Source organism: Erinaceus europaeus, chromosome 3, assembly GCF_950295315.1.
Source record: "Erinaceus europaeus chromosome 3, mEriEur2.1, whole genome shotgun sequence".
Classification (NCBI taxonomy): Eukaryota; Metazoa; Chordata; class Mammalia; order Eulipotyphla; family Erinaceidae; genus Erinaceus; species Erinaceus europaeus.
In genome coordinates this window covers 118,528,558-118,550,303 of record NC_080164.1, presented here as the reverse complement: position 1 = coordinate 118,550,303, position 21,746 = coordinate 118,528,558, and the positions used below count along the sequence as shown (strand labels likewise).

The window sequence follows — 21,746 nt, the reverse complement described above, 5'->3', positions numbered from 1 at the left end:
GGTGGGGGTGAGCGGGGGCGGGTGTGAAGGGGGGAGCTGGACCAGAGCGAGGCCGGTGGAGGGGCCCCTGCAGCTCGGCCCGGGAAGCCCGCTGGTGGGGAGCGGGGGCCGGTATCCAGGCGACGGGCGCTGACGTGGGCTGCAGAGGCGCGGGGCCCGGGTAGCAACAGGCGGCCGCAGCCAGCCGCAGCCGGGTGGTCAGCTGACTGCGCGGGGCCAGTGCCTCGCTCGCGGGAGGGAGAGAGAGGTGCCGCCTGTGCGTCAGTGCCGCAGCGCAGAGCCGAGCGGGCAGAGCAGCACGCAGCAGCGGCCGCGGACAGTCACTCGCTCTCTCGCTCTCTCGCGCTCCAGCGGAGGCACAGCAGCAGCGGCGGCGGCGGCGGCGGCGGCGGCGGCGGCGGCGGCGGCGGCGGCAGCAGCGCCGCGGCAACAGCAGCAGCAGCAGCAGCAGCGGCAGCTCCTCAGGCTGCAGCGGCGCCACCTGCTCGGCGCGGCAAGGTGCCCGACTCGTTAGCTCACCGGACCACTGCGGCGACTCCCGGCATGGCGGACCCGGACAACCAGGCGCCCGCGGAGCCCGGCCAGGCGGCGGCGGCGGCGGCGGCGGAGGCGGCGGCGGCAGCGGCGGCGGCGGAGGAGGAGGTGATGGGCGAGGGCGGTGCCGAGGGAGGTGACTGTGTCGGGGCGGCCGCGCAGCCCGCGCCCCCGCCGCCACCCCCGCCGCCCGCGGCCGAGAGCGCGCGGCCCAAGCACGACTTCCTCGAGAGCCTGCCCAACTCGGTCAAGTGCCGCGTGCTGGCGCTCAAGAAGCTGCAGAAGCGCTGCGACAAGATCGAGGCCAAGTTCGACAAGGAGTTCCAGGCGCTGGAGAAGAAGTACAACGACATCTACAAGCCGCTGCTCGCCAAGATCCAGGAGCTGACGGGCGAGATGGAGGGCTGCGCCTGGACCCTCGAGGGCGACGACGACGACGACGACACCGACTACGACGACGACAACAACGACGGCGACGACGACAACGACGGCGACGATGATGACGACGAGGCTGCGGGGGCGGCCGCAGGGGGCAAAGGGCGCGGCCACCACGGCCACGGGGGCGCCCACGACGCCAAGAAGTAAGGTGGGGTGGGGGGAGGCCCCCGGGGCGCGGAGGGCGACCCCACGTCAACAAGAGAAAGGGAAAAAAAAAAAAACCGGCTTGACAAGGCTCAGGTTTGGGACCCACATATAATGAGTCGATTCTGACATTCCAAAAAAAAAAAAAAAAATTAATGATGCATTCAGACCCCCGACCAGCCCGTTTGCAAATTCCATGTTGAGACTGGATGCGATCTAGTAAGAGATGTTAAAAGGGGGGGGGGAAATGAGTTAAACTGACTGATTTTCTTTCCTGATCCTTTCTGTGCGTGTCAGCAGGTGTCAGCGGACCATGCACCCCCGCCCCTCCCCCAGCTCATCTTTCAGACTTTTGTTTTTGTAATCCAGGCATCAAGCTTTGCATTTCACAGCAGGCGACGACCAAGACTACGATGGAGTGGAGAAAAAAGACTGAGACAGAACTGAGTGAAGACACCTGGACCACTGCCACTATCTCTATCCATCCATCCATCCATTCCCCGGACTGTCCCAAGGAGCGAGAGGAAGAGGACCTGAGCAGGAGGGTGTACAAGCTGTATCATAGTGTCCACACGCCCACCCCCAGCCCCATCTCCTTTGCCCTGTTCCCTGGCCCCCGTCTGTGCCCCCAAGGTGTAAACACCCCCTCCCCTTCCAAGTGTTTGAGTATTTAAATCCCTTTATCTAGTACTTTAGACGTGTGAATTTACTTGAAAAGATGTAGAATGTAGCAAAATTGTGTAAAGCATGTGTTTCTAATGTTCTGTGTTTGATCCTCGTGAAGTCTTTGTGTCATGTAGCCTTTAGATTGTGGTAACAGTAATGTTAATGTGTGTGGAAAAATAAATGTTTACTTGAAAAGCCCCAAAATCAACCCAACTGTCCCCACTCCCTTACCCCCCACACTCAGAAGCAGAAAGGGTTTACGTTTGCTTGTATTAGTTGTGCCTTCATTATTTTGCTATGTCAATGTGATATCTTAAATATAAAATGGTGCATATTCAAATTTTATTGCTTAAAACAGTGGCATATTGTTAAGAATTTTCTGGAAGGGTACATTTAATGTAAAAGCTAAGCTTCTGCGTGGGTAATTAAACTATGTGTGACTCAGCAATCAATAAGAAAAGCTTAAAATTGTTTACCACTGTGGTGTTAATAAAATATTTTCAAAAATAAAAAAGGACTCAGACTGTGACTGACTACCTTGGGGGAATTCAATTATTTCATCTGCATTGAATTTTTTTCCTCATCTATAAGAGGAAACAGTCTCTTCCTCCTGGGTTAATATGGAGAAGGACATGCAAGAAGCCCACAGGACACTGCTGGACATACAATGGTTGACATATTTCAATGAATTATCATCATCACATGAAAGAAGATGAAGACAATTACTGAAAATTCAGCCCTTCCTAGTTACAAAAGGGGAGAGGGAAAACACATAAATATATAGTGAATATCATCTTAACATAAAATCTTAAGATATTTTTAATACTAGATAAAAATTTAAAATTAAAAAAAATTCTTATCCCCCTAATATTCCTCCCCTCTACATCACATATTCTTAAGTTTGATTTCATATGGTCAGTGAAGATTCTGACCTTTAATTAAAAAACAGGTGATGCCTATAAAACATTAATTCCCAATAAAGAAATTTAAAAAAAATAGGCGATCCAGTATCTTGTTTTGATCTGCCTACCATAAAATCAATTTTTTTCCATCAGAACGGATGAGATTTTAATGAGACACTAGAAACATATATATATATATATATATATATATATATATATATACATATATATGGCTTATTAAAGTTAATACGGGTCATCCTGACTATAAATAAAAATAATGCAATAACCAGAGTTAACAATAATAAAAATAATGTGAAATTTAAAGCCTGTGAGAAATGTCAAAAGCTCAGAGGTATTTTCTTGCATCCCCCTTAAGGGTTAAATTGCAGACAGGGAAGCAGGCAGACCTGTTGCTAGGGCAGGAATGGCGCAGAGCCTCAATGTAGCTATTAATCTCCCAACCAAAAAGGAAAAATCAAAACACTATATTTCATAAGGTGCCAGTGATTATCTTAATCATATAATTATCCTAATAGATTAATCCTATTTTTTATCTCTATAAGTAAGATAACAATTTAATATTTCTCTGGGTTTTGCAAAAAATAAAAAATGGAGCAAAAGGAGTGTGATCATCAGACACACACACACCTTTTTTTTTTTTTTTTTGCAGGGATGTGAGGGATGAGATTACATAAAGGAAAACGGAGAAAAACAACTAAAGACCTTTCATAATCAAATAAGTATACAAAAGCTATTTTTTAGATGCTAATAGCTGAAATACATAGGAAAGCCTTTTATAGAAATAACCCAAACTACTAAAGAAATCTCCAATAAAAATGTATCTAGCCTTCATGAAAAAAAAATCACAAAATAAAGTAAAATAAGCCTTAACATTCTTTTATAAGAACAGATGTCGTAAATACGTCAATTGTCAAATTAGCTTTTAGCTGACCACACCTCAAATGAAAACCCAAACTGGAGCTCATAAGTTGTTATCCACCTTGGTGTTTGTAAAAATAATTAAGAAGACAAGTAATTTGATAATGAGTCAGGTTTTTTTTTTTTTTTTAACTGATTACTACAGGCTCAAAAAAATCTGTCTGGACAAAAGACATGTAAAAAATACTGGACAGGGAAAGGCTAAGAGGAGAGTGATAAAGGAATCAACAGGTAAGACAACACAAAAATCAGGACATCACAAACATTTAAACACAGCTCATGTTTACAAAAGCTAGCAAACTGGGGATAAAAATCTATGATCCGTACGGATGGTGGAAGGTTAAAAATCTTAACATGATCAAGTGCTCATACAAATCATGTGAATGCCACTTAGTGCTAAATGAGAAAGACAGAATGGGCATGAGCAGAACACTTGAAAAAGGAAAAATACTGCAGTCCTTTTGAACACAGAAAAAAAAAACAACAAAAAAACAGGTCCTTGAAGGGCAGCATGAAGGAGGACACATATGTCCCAAGCTGGCCAGCAGGAAGACACCAGCCAGAGTCCCCAGCTAACAGTCATGGCACTGGGGGCAAGTTTCTCCCCCAGGGGAGAGTCAAATGCCCTTCCTACACCATTTCCTAGCAGGGCTGAAGTTTCCCTTGTGTTTCTAGAACTGCTTTTATGTGCTGTTCCTTCAAGCAGCCTAGAAATTTGCATTTGAACCCTAAACAGGATGGCCTTCCAGAATGGCAGGTCAAATGCTTCCCTTCAAAACTGGCTTCTATTGGTAATCTGGCCCTGAAGGGACCCAGAATCCCAGCAGACAGAGGGCAACAGGCATTATGGATTCAGCTGAGCTCCAGGAAGCCCTGCAGTAAACTGCAGTGTGTGTGTTCACTGCCCGAGTGTGGCTTGGCAGTTCACACTGAAGCCTTGCTCGAGCACACACACGCACACACACACATCTATCAGTCTGAGGAACATTTGCATACACGTATGTACACAGTGTTATATTTTTATTGAGGGGAAATTCACATACACATGAGGTTTACAATTTCAGTGAACAAATTCAGTGGCAATTCCACTTGCACGATGTTGTATAAGTGCCATTTCACTCTAATTCACTTAAAAAAAAAACAAACCAGCAAATATTTTAGAAGTAAAAAGCCAAATAATGACCCGGTGCCAATGTTCCGAAGACATACAATAGTTTACAGAACAGAGTGAATATCTTACTGTTTTTGGATTTGACATGGGTCTTTGCATACATTGAAGACAACACAAAAATTGGTACAGGCCACTAGTAAATCAATTCAGCAAAAACTTTAACAAGCTAACAATGTACACAGTAACGGCTTTATCATTAAAAAATAGAATTGGAAAGGCAAGCAAAGCTTTATACACAAGGGGTGTGTGACACATTCTTATTGGAAATAAATAAGAAGTGGAGGGGAAGGAAGAGAACACAGAAAGAAGCCAAACACCAAAAAGTGAAAGAAGAGAAAATATATATTCACACAAGCAACCATGTAGAAATTACCACGTGCATCCCCAAGAGTTTTATAAAATGATAAATACAAACACTATCTCAATATTAACTTTATAACTCAGACACACTTAAAAAAAATCTGTGTGTTCTGCATGAAAGGAAAACAGATAAATCTGAACCCTTTTCTCCCTGGGTGAACGAGCAGGTAGGAACCTTGCAGGTCTGGGTTGAACCTCTAGGTGGCAGTGTGCTGAGGCCCAAGGGACCCAAGGTCCCACTCAAACCTCTGGGATTGGCTTTGGATCCCAGACAACAAAGTGACTTTTGACTTTGTGACTCAGCTTCTTCTTCTGTCGAGTGGGGAGAATTACAGGCAAAGGAGTCACATCAGCACCTGGCTCATGGTAAGTGCTCAAATGTGAACTGCTATTTCACTTCTCCACTAGCTCAGTGGGTAAGAGTAGAACACAGATGTTAAAGATGGCACCTACCAGACTATCCTATCTGGAGAGGCTGTGGGGGCTTTATCATCAGGCCCAACTTCAGTGTATCTTAAGGAGCCAGGAGCGTTTCTCCTGGATTTGGAGATGTGGGCTTTAGTTTCAGCTTGTCTCTTTGGTGAAAGCTGGGGTGTGACTGTCTTAAAAATGGCTTTTCTTACCACATGGTCTTTTTAATCATTTGCTTTCTTTCCCCCAAATCTGTTTTTTTTTTCCTTCTTCTTTTTCTTCTAAAAAAAAAAAAAAAAAGGGGATGGGGGAGTGGGGATCAAGGGAGACAGGACCATAGTATAGCTGGTAGTGTTACATGGATGGAGAGCTGGGGGCACGGGGAACACCCTGAGTTCCGCACTAGCATTGACAGCAGTGTGCGGTGGCATGTGCTGCACACCCAGCGACAAGCAGCCATGTGACCACTGCACTGATGTGGCCGCCAGCTGCGGTGCAGCAGGACACCCGTGGCTGTCCTCTCACCTAAATGCCTACAGCTCAGCTGACCTGCTGAGGCTCGGTCCACCCACGGACAGAAAGCACTTTGAGACCAAGGGGGCAGCAGTGCTTGGGACAGCATGCATTGGGCCCTCTCCTCTGGGACGGTGGTGACGGCAAAGCTTACTGCTAACTCAATACACACGGCTTCAGTGCTATTGGTTGTAGAGCACACACAGGCCCAAGGTAAATGGTCCAGTGGGGGTCACCTTACACAGCTTCAATTTCCTCAGACCAGGAGAAGCTGTCTCCCCAAGGAACCCCCAGCAGTGGGATTATAACAGTGAAGCCAGCAAAGGAGATGAGTACAAGGATTCTTCTTTCCTTCACCCTCCTCCCTGGTATCTTGTTACACATCCCAGGTCACTTTTCTATCTTTTGAAGCAAATAAAGAAATGCTAAAACAAGTTGCTCGTGTCTTTCTTAGGTTGTCCCCAATTGTGACAACCACACCAAGCAGTGTGGGGGTGACCTAAAAGGCCCTCAGATGCCTATCCATTGGGGGTGGCTATGTGCCTACTTGTCCCCAAACCAGAAGTAGACAGGGTTGAGCCTGGAGCTGAGAGGGTGCAGGGGGACACTCTCAGTGTGCTGTGACCCTGAGAAGTCCATGCCGGGACATCACCCATAGGGAAATAGTTCCAATTCTAATCCCACATGGAGGGCTGAGGAACTGACCATTCAAAGAGGACACTGCCTTCTGCCTGATGCTGTGCAAACAGGTGATGCTCTTCCTTCTACAAAGACTTGAAAAAGTCTGAAGCTAGTGCTAAGTAATCCATGTTCATGGAATGAATGAGCTTGGCTCCATTCAGTTTATGCATTTTAACAGCAATCAAACAAGCAAACAAAAGCACCTGTGTGCTGTCAGAACACCCTTATGGCTATTCTTCTTATATACAGGAGCAGCCACAAACCTTTTAGGAACAAATAACTTGCAATTCAGAAAGCGGCCTAGTGGATAAAGCAATAGACTCTCAAATACGAGGTCTTGGATTTGATCCTGGCTATTCCCAGTGCCAAAATGATGCTCTGTTCCACCACATACCCACACAACTCTCTCTCTCTCTCTCTCTCTCTCAGTTTCTCTCTGTCTCTCCCCATCCCTTCCAGTAAATAAATAAATTTCAAAAAAGAATAAGTAAATGATTTGTGGTCCAGAAGGTAGAGTAGTGGATAAAACATGAGACTCTCAAGCATGAGGTCCCAAGTTCTATCCTTAGCATTACCTGTGCCAGTGATGGTCTGGTTCTCTCATTAACAAATAACTAACACTTAAAAGAAAGGCAGAAGATTATAACTATAGAGTATGGTGAAAAGAACCCATGTGCCTGATAAACAAATGCACACCCTCATCACCAGCAATTCTGACCCTCCCTGTGCAGTTCAGCCACATCCTGAGTGTGTATGTGTAGAAACAGTGGAGAAGAGAACCAAGAGATAGCACACCTGGCAGAATGTAGGCCTTTCCTTGCGTCCGGCCCTGGGTACGAACCCAAGCATATGAGAACACCCTGGGCAGCACCAGGAGCTCCAAGGCGGGTGGCTCAGTACTGTGGTGTCTTTCTCTCTTAAAAGACAACTTGTTGGTATGCATGAGACCCCTTCTGTTTCATTTGGTTTAAATCCCCCCTGCTTAACACTATTCTATTTACATAACCACTTCATTCTATTTATATAACCGCTGTTAACAAGCACCTCCCTCCAGGGCATTGGTTCAATCCCCACTGTTTCATGATATGTTTTTCCTCCACCCCCCCTCCTTGTCACACTCTGATTGTCACCAGTCACTTTTCTCTCCACCCTCTCTATGTCACACCCTGTTTCCACCCTACTTGTCAAGTATATATAAAGACAGCATTGTGAGTTTTAGAGTACTTTACCTTGAGTTTAGCTTAGCTCGTCTTAGATTGTGCTGCGTCCTGCATGAATAAAGAGATACTGCCTACAGCTCAACTATGAGTCCCTGGTCTTCTGTTACCTGCCTGTGAAGCCAGCCCGGCGAAAACAACATAACCCGTCAAAAACGACAACAACTGAGAAAGACTAGGCCCAGAGGCCACTCAAAAGTAGCACACAGGCATGTTTGAGGTCCTGGCTCTACAGAGCAACATAAATAAAACAATGGACAAAATAAAGGCACCACAGGCTCACTTTTCCCATGTTAATACTCCTTCTGGTCACACACCAACATGGGCTTCTCATCACCTGCTGAATGAAGTTAACACTTCTCTAATTGCCAGAGACTTCTGTCATCTGATTGCGCTGCTAGGTGCACATAAGTCAGTCAAATTCACTGTCTGGAGCCAGCCCCCGAGCCAGCACTCCCCCACTCCTGCTTCTCTGCCTGAAACAGCCGTCACAATTCAGCCTCCACTTGACCTTCACCTCTCAATTTTGATTGTTCTGAATTCACCCTGACCCAACCACTCAGGTTTATCTGCATCTTTCATTAAAGGTTACATCTGAGAATGGACAATCGCCTTTTGTTACTGGCTTGGTTATATTTCAGTTTCCCTGCACAGTGTATTTCTCAGCTATTGAGTCAATGTAGCCACTGATTAGATGAGAGATCAACTCAATAGGAAGAATAAGGGGCGAGAGTGCTAAGAACGATGCCACAGATAAAACACAGAGCCAGAAAGATCACAGTGCAAAAGTAGGCAAGGAAGAAAAAAAAAAAGTTCTCCAACAGTAATCATTTTAGAAGAAACAAGGCACAAGAAGACAGCTCAGTGTCACAGCACAGGACTTGCATGACGAAGGTCCCAGGTTAGATCCCTGGCATGAACATGAAAAGAGTAGTGCTCTGGCTAGTCTATCTGTCCCAATCCATAAAGATAGATAAATAGGATCTTAAAAAAAAAAAAAAGATAAAGTAGGAAGGAAGACATTAAGATTCCCAACTCAACTGCAAACTATATCAAACTGGCACCAGCTCACTTGGCTCCTTTGGTTTTTGACTGAGACACTGCTATCATCTAGCATATGCTGTGTATCTTATGTTCTCTGGAACTGACACAAGAGCTCAGATCTCTTCAGAAAGAATGAAAAGGCTAGCTGTGCCATCTCCACATCTGTATGCACATTTGCTACTCTAATAAAGTGGTCATCCCAACTGTCTATAAGACTTGTGACAACTATGATGGTTGGTTATCTTTGGGAGGTCTGAGGGTGTGGGGATACAGAACCTTGGTGGTGGGTGTCGTATGGAAGTATACATTGTAATCTTATAACAAACTACTAATAACAAATAACAATTGTTTTTTTTTTTAAAGATAAAATATGTTTTTTTTAAAAAAAAGTCATCCCAACCCGCAGGAGTGAGAAATCATCTAGGCCGAGAAACTCACGTTATCATCTGCCACCAATGTCCCAATTCTAACACATTATCAGACTGTGGGCAACCAGTCACTTGTTCTTATTTCAAAAAACACTTTGTTAACAACAAAACTCCCAATATGTAAAGAAAGGCCCTTGCTTTTAGCTTTTAGTGTTTATCAAATAAGGGTCTTGGTTTAACATCTATTTGAAGCAAGTCTAGACTCCATGTGAGCTTATTGGTAGCAAGTCAGTTTCAACAACTGAAGCCATTTTGTCAAATACTTGGTGACCTATGAGGCTTTTCCTTGAACTCCTTGGAGCCCACACTTTTCCCAAAGCCAAGACAAGACTCTCTGGATAGTCAGAAAGATTTATACAAGAGTCAAAGCCAGGCCAACAAGGGGCTCAAGTTGGACCCTCTCTCCCTTGTCTCTTGCTCCTAAATGTGAGAGTGCAGGGCAACAAGGAGGTAGCATCTGACGCACAGCAGCCAGGACCCACCTGTTGTCCTTGCACACGGTCACCTCATCTCCCCCAGGTATCAGCTTCTTCTGTTCAACCACTCCGTAGCTTTCTCGGCAAATCTATAGTCAAAGAGTAAAAAGGAGACATTAGCATTCTACCGCTCATTTTTCTAAAGCTTAAAGGCCTAGGATGAGCTTTCAGGACAAATGCTGCTTTGTAACTACTTATTAGCCTCCAGAAAATTCTTGTGGGAAGAGAGGGAACCTGAGTCAGAGAAGTACCACATTCAAAGATGTCTTTTGTTTTAAGATACAGAGGTGCCAACACATGTCACCAAAGAGAGCATGCAATGAATTCTAGGAAAGAAATGTGTCAGAAGTCAAGAGGATTACTGCTTCATGACTGTTTTTAGGTGCTAGAGTCATCACGCATTCATTCACTCAGCACAGTCACATGAACTCCTGCAACACTCAAGACATGATGACTAAAATAATTTAGCAAGAGGTCCCTGAATCTGTGCTTTCATTTGGAGCAAAGTGAATGTTAATTATCACTTGGAAGCATGATGAAAGAGACAGTCACAATCATAACACACCGTGGGAAGCCTTACCGTGAAGTTGAGGCAGAAAGTCTCTTCAATATCTTCGCCGGGGTAATCTAAAAGCTCTTGAAGACTCCTAATGATAGAATAACAGAGAGAGGGAAAAAGGCAAATCAGACACTGCCATAGCGTTTCTTCCTTACTCACATGTCCAGATAGTCAATAGGCAAAACTAAAAAACACTTCTAGAATGAATAGAGATAGATCCAGACTGAGAGAAAATCATGTTACTTCTTTTTAAAAAATATTTATTTATTTATTCCCCTTTTCTGTGAGAGAGAGCGTATGCGCACACGTATCCATAAACTACTGCAAAATATATACCTGAAAGCAGGATTACACTAGAGTTTGCAGTGAGTACCTCCCCAACACTTCCTCTCCACTATTCCAATCTTGGGATCCATGTTTGCTCAACAAATTGTTTGGCTTTGTATGTTAACTCTCTTTTCAATCACCAGGTTCCAGATGCCACCAGGATGCTGGCTAGGCTTCCCTGGATTGAAGACCCCACCAATGTGTCCTGGAGCTCAGCTTCCCCAGAGACACACCTTACTAGGGAAAGAGAGAGGCAGACTGGGAGTATGGACCGACCAGTCAACGCCCATGTTCAGCGGGGAAGCAATTACAGAAGCCAGACCCTCTACCTTCTGCAACCCTCAACGACCCTGGGTCCATGCTCCCAGAGGGCTAGAGAATGGGAAGGCTATCATGGGAGAGGGTGGGTTATGGGGATTGGGTGGTGGGAATTGTGTGGAGTTGTACCCCTCCTACCTTATGCTTTTGTTCACTAATCCTTTCTTAAATTAAAAATTTAAATAAAAAAAAAAATTTATTTATTTATTCCCCTTTTAAAATATTTATTTATTTATTTATTTATTTATTCCCTTTTGTTGCCCTAGTTGTCTTCTTCTTGTAGTTATTATTGTTGTCGGTCACTGTTGGACAGGACAGAGAGAAATGGAGAGAGGAGGGGAAGACAGAGAGGGGGAGAGAAAGACAGACACCTGCAGACCGGCTTCACCGCCTGTGAAGCGACTCCCCTGCAGGTGGGGAGCCGGGGGGCTCGAACTGGGATCCTTATGCCGCTCTTTGCGCCACGTGCGCTTAACCCGCGCGCTACCACCCGACTCCCAATCATGTTACTTCTATCTTGAAAGAAATCCAATTAGCCTTTTCTTCCTGCTTACAAATCTATTGAATTTATGAAGTTAGTCAGACTTAGATTGGATATACCTGTGTACCTGTCACTCTGGTACACAGCAGGAGATGATACAGTAGGAGATGGTACTGCACTGGCTCTACAGACAGGTTGCACATATATACAATAATAAAAATGTTAATAATAACACCCAGTAGATTGAGAGGTTGCTGAGCTGGTAGAGCCCATGCTTGGCAAACTTGAGTTCAAACTCTGGTTCAGTTACCTGGCACCACATGGAAGCACCAAAAGACAGCTCCAGAGAGAAGTCCATGGCTGATGGAGCTGTGCTTTGGTGACTCTCCTTAAATATACAGAATTAAAATAAAATGAGCTGGGGAGGTGAGTAGGTGACATCATGACCATGTGAGGCCCTCAGTTTATTCCCCAGTGCTACATGAAACAAAGAATATGTTTATGCCAAAAACAAGCACATCCTAGCTTTTAAGAAAAAAACAATTTTGTAACTAATCCTCACTTAAGTTCTTTGTGATCTTTGAATCTGACAAGTCCAGCAAGAGTTGCCCAGGGAGAAAATTCTTGCTGTGGAATTTAGTTAGTTATCACTGGATTATTGTTGGTGTTTTGCACCTGCATGATTTCAGTGCTCTGGGCAATCTATTTAATCTAAGTTAAGTTAGATAAAGGGTGAGAGACAGAGGTAGAAAGAGGAGAGACACCACAGCACTGTTCCACTACTCATGAGGCTTCCCCTTTGCAGGTGTTCCCATGTGTTGGCCTGGGGCCCAAAGCCAGATCACTATGTATGGGAAGTGTATGTTCCACTGGGTGAGCTGTCTCCTCACCTTTTTGGTATGGAATTTAAATTCACTACTGATTAATGAGTCAAAAACCATTACTTAGTATATTATTCTCAGTCAGGTTGGCAGAGTATATAGTCCCCACTTCTGCCCCTCTCTGGTCTTCTATTTCAAATAGCAAAAGCATGAGCCTAATCTGTATCTCTGATGGCATTATAAAATTAATCTAGTGGGGCTGGGTGGTGGTGCACCTAGTTGAGTGCACATGTTATAGCGCGCAAGGATCCAGGTTTGAGCCCCTGGCCCCCACTTGCAGAGGCAAAGCTTCACAACTGGTGAAGCAGGGCTACAGGTCTCTCTCTCTCTCTCTCTCTCTCTCTCTCTCTCTCTCTCTCTCCTCTCTATCTCCCCATTACTCTCAATTTCTGGCTGTCTCTATCCAATAAAAATAAAGATAATTAAAAAAATAAAATTAATCTAGTTATTTTATGAGGGAGAAAGACCAAAATACTGCTAACTCATAGTGCTAGGGATGAAGCTTGGGCCTCATGTATGAACTCCATTCTCTGTGCAACCTTGCCAGATGCTCTTTGGCCTTGGAGAAAACACTCCACCTAAACATTCTTTTTCTCCTTCTATACGCCATTCTATACGTATCTCAGCACTGGTGCCCTAATTATGTGCTTTGACCATCTCATTTCCAGTGGGCTCCTTGGAGTCTATTTTAAAATTGGCAGTCTGGCGGGACTGAGTCTATTTTAAAATTGGCAGTCTGGCAGGACTGAGTGGTGGTGCACCTGATAGAGAACTCATGCTACAGTACTCAAACACCCAGGTTCAAGTCCCCGGTCCCTACCTGAGGTGGAGAAGCTTCACAAGTGGTGAAGCAGTGCTGCAGGCGTCTCTCCCTCTATACCTTCCCCCTTCCCTTTCAATTACTCTCTGTCTCTTTCTTGTTCACAGAGGGTCAAGCTCATGGTATATTTTGATACTTGATCTTAACACTACTTATGATTAATACAGAGAAACTCAGGATAAAAAGCATTTGAATAGTAAGAAAGAGAATGATATAAACACAGTCACACTGCTTTTAAAAACCCTGAAGTTCTTCAAATGGCTACACATAGAGCAATTCCACTGCTAGGTACATACCCAAGAGGAATGAAAACCTATATCCAAACATAAACACTGACAGAAATATCAACAGCAGCATTAACCAAAAAAGTTGGAAAGCAGAAAGAAGTCAATTATCTATCAATTGACTGATAAGCAAAATGTGGTTTATCCATACAAACAGAATAGTGCTTGGCAATAAACAGAAATATTGGCTGGGAGGTCAGGTGGTGGTGCACTGGGTTAAGCACACACAGTGTGAAGTGCAAGGACTGGTGCATGGGTCCCAGTTTGAGCTCCTGGCTCCCTACCTGCAGGGGGGTCGATTCACAAGTGGTCTGCAGGTGTCTTTCTCTCTCTCCCACTCTCTGTCTTCCCCTCCCCTCTCAATTTCTCTCTGTCCTGTCTAACAATGACAACACCAGCAACAATAACAGCAATGACAATAACAACAATGGAAAGAACATGGCCACCAGGAGTAGTGGATTCACAGTGCAGGTACTAAGCCCCAGAAATAACCCTGGAGGCAAATATATATATATGAATCTTGATGACATGCTATGTGAAAGAAGCCAGATATGAAGGACCATATGGTGCATGATTCTGTTTATATGAAGTGTCCACAACAGGTAAGTTTATAGAAATAGGTTGTCTACAAGGAAGCAGGAAGCAGATAAATGACTTGCATGCAAAGAGACAGGAAATAGATCAATGACTGCCTACAAAGAGTCAGGAAGTAGATCAGTGGTTGCCTACAGGAAGAAAAAAATCATATCAGTAGTTGTCTACTGGGAGATGGAATTAGATCTGTAGTTGCTTAAAGGGAGACAGGAAGTAGACCAGTGGTTGCCTACAGGGAGATGGGAAGCAGATCATTAGTTGCCTTCAGGGAGACAGAAAGCAGGTCAGTGGCCACCTACAGGGAGATAGGAAGTAGATCAGTGGTTACCTACAGGGAGACAGGAAGCAGATTGGTAGTTGCCTACAGGGAGATAGGAAGCAGATCACTGGTTGCCTTTAGAGAGACAGGAAGTAGATCAGTGGTTACCTATAGGGAGACAGGAAGATCAGTGGTTGCCTACAGGGAGACAGGAAACAGATCAGTAGTTGTCTGCAGGGAGACAAGAAGTAAATCATTAGCTACCCACAGGGAGACAGGAAGTAGATCAGTAGTTGTCTACAGGGAGATAGGAAGTAGATCCGTGGCTACCCACAGGGAGATAGGAAGTAGATCAGTATTTGCCTACAGGGAGACAGGAAGATCAGTGGTTGCCTAGGGCTTAGGGAAGAAGAAACTGGGACTGTTGACTTCAGCTGGGGAAACAGCATAATGGTTCTGCAAAGGACTTTCATGCCTGAGATTCTGAGCTCCCAGTTTTAATCCCCAACATTTATCTTCAGCCAGAGATGAGCAGTGATCTGTTAAGAGAGAGAAAGAAAGGTGTGGAGGATGGGAGGATGGCGATACACAACAAAAAAGCAGGTTTGTTTTTTAGATAATAAAAGCATTCTAAAAATCTATTGTAGTGGTGGCTGCTTAACTTTAAATATACTACAAGTCAATTGTATATTTTAAGCAGATGAACAGCCTTTTAAACTTAAAATTTTTTAATTAGAAAAAGTTTTCCCCCACACCTATGGACATCTAATCTTTGACAAAGGGGCCCAGACTATTAAATGGGGAAAGCAGAGTCTCTTCAACAAATGGTGTTGGAAACAATGGGTTGAAACACGCAGAAGAATGAAACTGAACCACTGTATTTCACCAAAACAAAAGTAAATTCCAAGTGGATCAAGGACTTGGATGTTAGACCACAAACTATCAGATACTTAGAGGAAAATATTGGCAGAACTCTTTTCCACATAAATTTTAAAGACATCTTCAATGAAATGAATCCAATTACAAAGAAGACTAAGGCAAGTATAAGTTTCTATGAGACTACATCAAATTAAAAAGCTTCTTCACAGCAAAAGAAACCACTACCCAAATCAAGAGACCCCTCACAGAATGGGAGGAGATCTTTACATGCCATACATCAGACAAGAGGCTAATAACCAGAATAAATAAAGAGCTTGCCAAACTTAACAAGACAAAAAATAACCCCATCCAAAAATGGGGGGGAGGACATGGACAGAATATTCACCACAGAAGAGATCCAAAAGGCCAAGAAACACATGAAAAATGCTCCAAGTCTCTGATTTTCAGAGAAATGCAAGTAAAGATAACAATGAGATATCACTTCACTCCTGTGAGAATGTCATACATCAGAAAAGGTAACAGCAGCAAATGCTGGAGAGGGTGTAGGGTCAAAGGAACCCTCCTACACTGCTGGTGGGAATGTCAATTGGTCCAACCTCTGTGGAGAACAGTCTGGAGAACTCTCAGAAGGCTAGAAAAGGACCTACCCTATGATCCTGCAATTCCTCTCCTGGGGATATATCCTAAGGAACCCAACACATCCATCCAAAAAGATCTGTGGACACATATGTTCTTGGCAGCACAATTTGTAATAGCCAAAACCTGGAAGCAACCCAGGTGTCCAACAACAGATGAGTGGCTGAGCAAGTTGTGGTATATATACACAATGGAATACTACTCAGCTGTAAAAAATGGTGACTTCACTGTTTTCAGCCGATCTTGGATGGACCTTGAAACATTCATGTTAAGTGAAATAAGTCAGAAAAAGAAGGATGAATATGGGATGATCTCACTCTCAGGAAGAAATTGAAAAACAAGATCAGAAAAGAAAACACAAGTAGAACCTGAAATGGAATTGGCGTATCACACCAAAGTCAAAGACTCTGGGGTGGGTGGGTGGGGAGAATACAGGTCCAAGAAAGATGACAGAGTGACCTAGTGGGGGTTGTATTGTTATATGGGAAACTGGGGAATGTTATGCATGTACAAACTATTGTATTTACTTTTGAATGTAAAACATTAATTCCCCAATAAAGAGATAAAAAAAAAATTTATGTAGTGCTGTCGAAAAGTCTCTGGACCACCCACTTACGTAATACCACTGAGCAGCCTCCCTGATCTAATTCCTATTGTACATTTTGAAAGGGGAGGGTAGGAATAGAGAATGAAAGATGGAGGGCAGGTATTGGCGCATCTGGTTGAGCACACATGTTACATTGTACAAGGACCCAGTTCAAGCCCCAGGTCCCCACCTGCAGGAGGAAAGCTTTGCAAGTGGTGAAGTAGTGTTGCAGGTGTCTCTCTACTTCTCTCCCTCTATTACCCCCTCTCCTCTTGATTTCTGGCAGTCTCTATCCAATAAATAAAGATAATAATTTTAAAAAAAAGAGAGAATGAAAGACAGAGAAGGGAGACAGCAAAGCACTACTTCACCACCCACAGTGTCCTCATGTGGTGCCAGGGATTAAACCTACACCCTCACACATACTAAGAAATGCATTTGTTCTACCTGAGACAACTTCTAGGCCCAAACTATTTTTTTAAATATTGTTTATGAGCTTGTTGTTGTGTCAGAGGCAGAACTTCACATCACAAAATATGTGGTAGCACAAATGACCCACCACCCATGTGCCGTCTCCTCCTAATCAAAGTATTCGCCTCCTCCCCCCTTTTGTAACCTCAGATCTGTGGATAGAGACCACGGGCTTATTAATGTTTCATCTCATGTGACCTTGGTTTTGTTTCTTACATTCCACATATGAGTGAGATCATCAGGTACTTGTCTGTAAAACTTTTTTTTTTTTTTAAAAAAAGACTCCTTTTGCAATACTTTCTCCCCTTATATTTCTGAACACCTACACCTTAGGATGAAGTATGTCCAACAAAGTCTAACCATATGGTTCCAGAACTCACACTGGTACACCTAGTACCTTCCACCTTTCATCCCTGTGCCAGAAGTCACTGTGGCAATGACATGTGTCCACCTGCTGCCCCTTAGTTTAGTACCTTCCTTCAGTTGGTGACAACTCCTTCAAGTCCTCCAAGCCAGGCTTGACATTTAGTAACTTCTTATAGAGAGCCAGTGGGAAGTGGAGGTCGACCACAGTAGAGTTGTAGATAGCGAGTCCACAGGTTATGCCAATCAAGTGAAACCAGTTGTGCTCTACGAAACACTTCACAAGATGGATGCAGACATGTTAAACAAGTGCAGTGTCTGGCTCAAACCCCTGCCTCTCCACCTGCAGGGGGGTTGCCTCACAAGCGGTGAAGTCCGTCTGCAGGTGTCTCTCTCCCACTCTATTTTCTCCTCCCCTCTCAATTCCTCTCTGTCCTACCCAAAAAATAATAATTTTTTTTTTTTTTTCCCTCCAGGGTTATTGCTGGGCTCGGTGCAGAATCCACCGCTCCTGGAGGCCATTTTTCCCCTTTTGTTGCCCTAGTTGTTGCAGCCTCGCTGCGGTTATTATTGCCATTGTTGACGTTGCTTTGTTGTTGGATAGGACAGAGAGAAATGCAGAAAGGAGGGGAAGACAGAGAGAGAGGGGGAGAGAAAGATAGACACCTGCATACCTGCTTCACCGCCCGTGAAGCGACTCCCCTGCAGGTGGGGATCCGGGGGCTCGAACCGGGATCCTTATGCTGGTCCCTGCGCTTTGCGCCACGTGCGCTTAACCCACTGTGCCACCGCCCGACCCCCAATAATAATAATTTTTAAAAAGGCCTCCAGGAGCAGTGAATTTGTAGTGTAGGTACTGAGCCCCAGAGATAACCTGAGGCAAAACCAAAAACAAACAAAACACCAAACAAGTGCAATGTCAGCAGCCCTCTTGACACCATGCCAATTTGCCTCAATATCTTCTGAAACAGAAAAACGGCTGATAAGAGCGCCATAATTCCTGCCCCCAACCCCACCCCCAAGATACAGCATAGGCTAAGTTAAGCAGCTCAGGCCACCCAGTGAAAGAACAACCAATATCATTTAGAATCATACTGCCCAACAGAAATCCTTCAATAACAAAGACATTCTATTCTGGATGGTGCCCTGTAGTAGCTACTGAGCACCTGAAATAGGGTTGGTTGGTCCCACTGAGGAGATGAGTCTTTCATGATCATTTTGCTTAAGTAAAATGTACATATAAGTAGCTACTGGTGGCTACCTTTTAGAACAGTGCAGATCTAGGGAGACAACCACACTACGGTCAGGCTAAAGACACAGAGCCTTTTAAAATGTGGCCCTCCTATTGAGTTCTCCAAAATAATGTGTGTATGTGTCTGTATGAGACTACATACACATATGGTCACTGTTATTACTAAAAGTTATTTAAATATTACTTTCGGGGGTCGGGCGGTAGCTCAGTGGGTTAAGCACACATGGCGCTAAGTGCAAGGACTGGCATAAGGATCCCAATTTGAAACCCCGGCTCCCCAGCTGCAGGGGAGTTGCTTCACAGGCAGTGAAGCAGGTCTGCAGGTGTCTGTCTTTCTCTCCTCCCTTCTGTCTTCCCCTCCTCTCTCCATTTCTCTCTGTCCTAACAATGACGACATCAATAACAACAACAATAATAACTTAAACAATAAAACAACAAGGGCAATACAAGGGGAATAAAATAGCCTCCAGGAACAGTGGATTCGTGGTGCAGGCACTGAGCCTCAGCAATAACCCTGGAGGCAAAAAAAAAAAATTATTACTTTCACAAGTCAGGAAGTCAGAAAGTATCTTTGTCAGCCTGTGCTCTTTCTTCCCTTTAAGGATAAGACAACTTGGGATTTAATCTGCTAAAAACAGAGCTGAGGTCTTAGCAAAAGGGAAAAAAAGAAGAAAAAATAATTGGTCAGATACATTATTTAGATATTTTAATTACGATCTGATATTCCCCTTTGCAGATCCAAAAGCCAGGGGACTGGCTGGAAAATCAAAAAAACATTTAATTCAATCCAGGGGCTTAACTGTGATTTACCGTGTCTGAAAACCAGAGCAGATTAGACTCCTGATAGTAGGTAAACATCCCATAGATGGGATTCAGAAGTTCTTTCAGCAGCAAGAGGAAGAACTCCTTGGTGACTCCCCCTGCATCCACTGCTTCTTCACCATCAAAGATCACCTGAAGAGAATGAAAATCAAATGAATCCTTTAAAGAGATTCTTGGCATTTTATCTGCTTTGTTGTTGTTACTTTTTTTTTATATCTATTTATTTTGGATATATAGAGAGAAATGGAGAGAGAACAGGGAAAGGAGGGAGACCTGCAGTCCTACTCGTTTCTGTGATGCAAATCATTTGCATAAACGTTATGCTGTCTCCCCAGCCCCATTTTATCTTTTTTCTTTTCTTTTTCTTTTTCTTCTTCTTCTTTTTTTTTTTTTTAATGACAACCCCTTGCCAAAGACAGAAGAAAGAAAAATGTACCAGAGACTTTAGGGATGCGATGGAAACTGTAAGGTTTATCTGCTGACCACTAACTAGGTACTTGTAGATAAACTACATTTTCATAGGTATTATGAGAGACACCATGGTAGTTTAGCATCTGTCCACAGAAAATCTACCATGGTTCTGGGGTGGTGAGGCAAGCATAAAATAATCAGAATCAATTACATATATCTTTTGTGCTTCCACTATATATTTCCATTATCTGTTTTATTTTGTTTTGTTATAGAGGAGGGGTTCTCATGCATGTACAATTTCAGTAATCCTGCACCACTTTTCATTCAGAGATAAAGTGGGACACAGAGACACACAGCACCAATTTCCACCAGTGTCCATGGTACCTCCCAGGTGGTACCAGGGTTTGAACCTAGACTATACATGGCAACATATGTGCCCCACTTAGTGAGACATCTCACCAACTCATTGCGTATTTTCAACTATAAATAAATGCTATCATAACATATAAATAGTCACTTTGTACCTTGCGTGTACAACATTCTTTGGACATCAAAATGAACACCCAAAGTCCTACTTCCTTGTTTTCATTTCTGTACTGATAGTTTCAATAAATACAAAAATCTATCCACTCTCCAGTTAGAAGCTATCACTGTGAACTATTCCCACCTGCCACCCCCATAAAAAGTCAATGATTGTTTACTTATGTCTATATATTTATTTGTTTATCTTTGGTTTATACACCCAGAAGTCAAACTGCTGGGCCACAGAACATCTGTAACATGTGCATTCAACCATGTGTGCCACCACCTGGCCCCTTTCACAGAACATCTGTATTACCAGCTTTACCAACACTGCCCAAATACCTTCCAAAATGGCTGTAGCAGTGTTATGTTTTCAATCACAAGCTTCTGAATATTTCATTTTCTGTACCTCCCTGCCCATCAGAAGTGTTATTTTCAAGTCTAAGGGGTGTTAAGATGGTATCCCATAGGATTGCATTTTACATTCCCTTTATCAATACTATGGTTCAATGTTTTCCTTTTTTTTTTTTTTCTTAGAGAAAAGGAGGAAGGGAGGGAGGGCGGTAGAGAAAGAGAGAGAGAATGAGAGAATGAAAGAGACTATAGCACTGAAGCTTCCTTCAGTGTGGTGGAGGCTGGGCTTGATCAAACCTTGGATCACATGTAGCAAAGCTAGGGAGCTGTTTTGCCAGCTTTGTTTTTCATGTTTACTAAGTATTATGCTTTCTGTTTTAAATTATGAAGGTTTCTTTATGGTTCAATATTTTTTGTCAAATTGTTTACTAAAAGCCTCGTTACCTATATTATTGTCATCCTAAAGATATTCTCTTATATTTTATCTTGCCAATTTTAAATTTGGTGAACTTTCCCCTTTTTTTCTTTCTCAGCAAAAGTTGAATCTTGATGCTGATTTTTTTTGTAGCCTGAGGCTTTTTATTACTGATTTTCCCTAATGGTAATTATTATTCAGATTTTTTTCCCCCTCAAGTCACTTTTGAGGCTAGGTATTGTCTGTTTCATGAAAATAAGAAAAAAAAACTAGCAAGACAATACATTTTGTTTTCAAAGAGACCAATATACTGAGAGTTAGATGTTATCTGCACCTAGAGGAAAGCAAAGATTAACTTGGGTCAAGAAAAACACTTTCTCTAAGGGGTTATTGAAGTAACAGAGAGGAAGATGTTCTAAGCGAGCTGAACTGCAGGAAGGGTTGTGCTAGACAATGGGCCTTGTGTCACGACTACAGCAAACTTCACTGAGAGGTGGCTAGGTGCAAACAGCCAGAACCTAACTTTCAGTCTTACACACAGGGATTAGTATTTTAGTGTCCACTGCACAGTTAAGACCTCAGGCACAG

The 21,746-nt window shown here is 43.5% G+C and overlaps 2 protein-coding genes across 10 annotated transcripts in view; one reads left to right on the top strand and one right to left on the bottom strand.

The window, feature by feature from the left end:
* HERC3 (HECT and RLD domain containing E3 ubiquitin protein ligase 3) overlaps nucleotides 1–21,746 on the bottom strand; it is a 109,854-nt gene that overhangs the window by 20,120 nt on the left and 67,988 nt on the right. For all 6 annotated transcript variants that reach the window (XM_060187796.1, XM_060187799.1, XM_060187798.1 and 3 more), the window contains 4 exons: nucleotides 19,445–19,588; nucleotides 17,493–17,659; nucleotides 10,505–10,571; nucleotides 9,931–10,013 (listed from right to left, as the gene is read on the bottom strand). In XM_060187796.1, the coding sequence (XP_060043779.1) occupies nucleotides 9,931–10,013; nucleotides 10,505–10,571; nucleotides 17,493–17,659; nucleotides 19,445–19,588 (461 nt within the window). The remainder of the gene's footprint in view (nucleotides 1–9,930; nucleotides 10,014–10,504; nucleotides 10,572–17,492; nucleotides 17,660–19,444; nucleotides 19,589–21,746) is intronic.
* NAP1L5 (nucleosome assembly protein 1 like 5) lies at nucleotides 354–1,806 on the top strand. 4 transcript variants are annotated; one of them, XM_060187806.1, is made up of 2 exons: nucleotides 354–1,115; nucleotides 1,509–1,806. In XM_060187806.1, the coding sequence occupies exons 1-2, from the start codon at nucleotides 544–546 to the stop codon at nucleotides 1,561–1,563; spliced, it is 627 nt and encodes a 208-aa protein (XP_060043789.1). In that variant the 5' UTR covers nucleotides 354–543; the 3' UTR covers nucleotides 1,564–1,806. The 4 variants fall into 4 exon arrangements, with proteins under 4 accessions (XP_060043789.1, XP_060043788.1, XP_060043791.1 ...); XM_060187805.1 differs by having other exon boundaries at nucleotides 1,486–1,806; XM_060187808.1 differs by having other exon boundaries at nucleotides 354–1,120.

Bases quoted from the DNA above. Each gene is read 5' to 3' on its own strand.
- NAP1L5 (XM_060187805.1), top strand. From the start codon at position 544: ATGGCGGACCCGGACAACCAGGCGCCCGCGGAGCCCGGCCAGGCGGCG. The intron at 1,116-1,485 runs GTAAGGTGGGGT...TTTGTAATCCAG, and splicing joins GGCGCCCACGACGCCAAGAA to GCATCAAGCTTTGCATTTCA.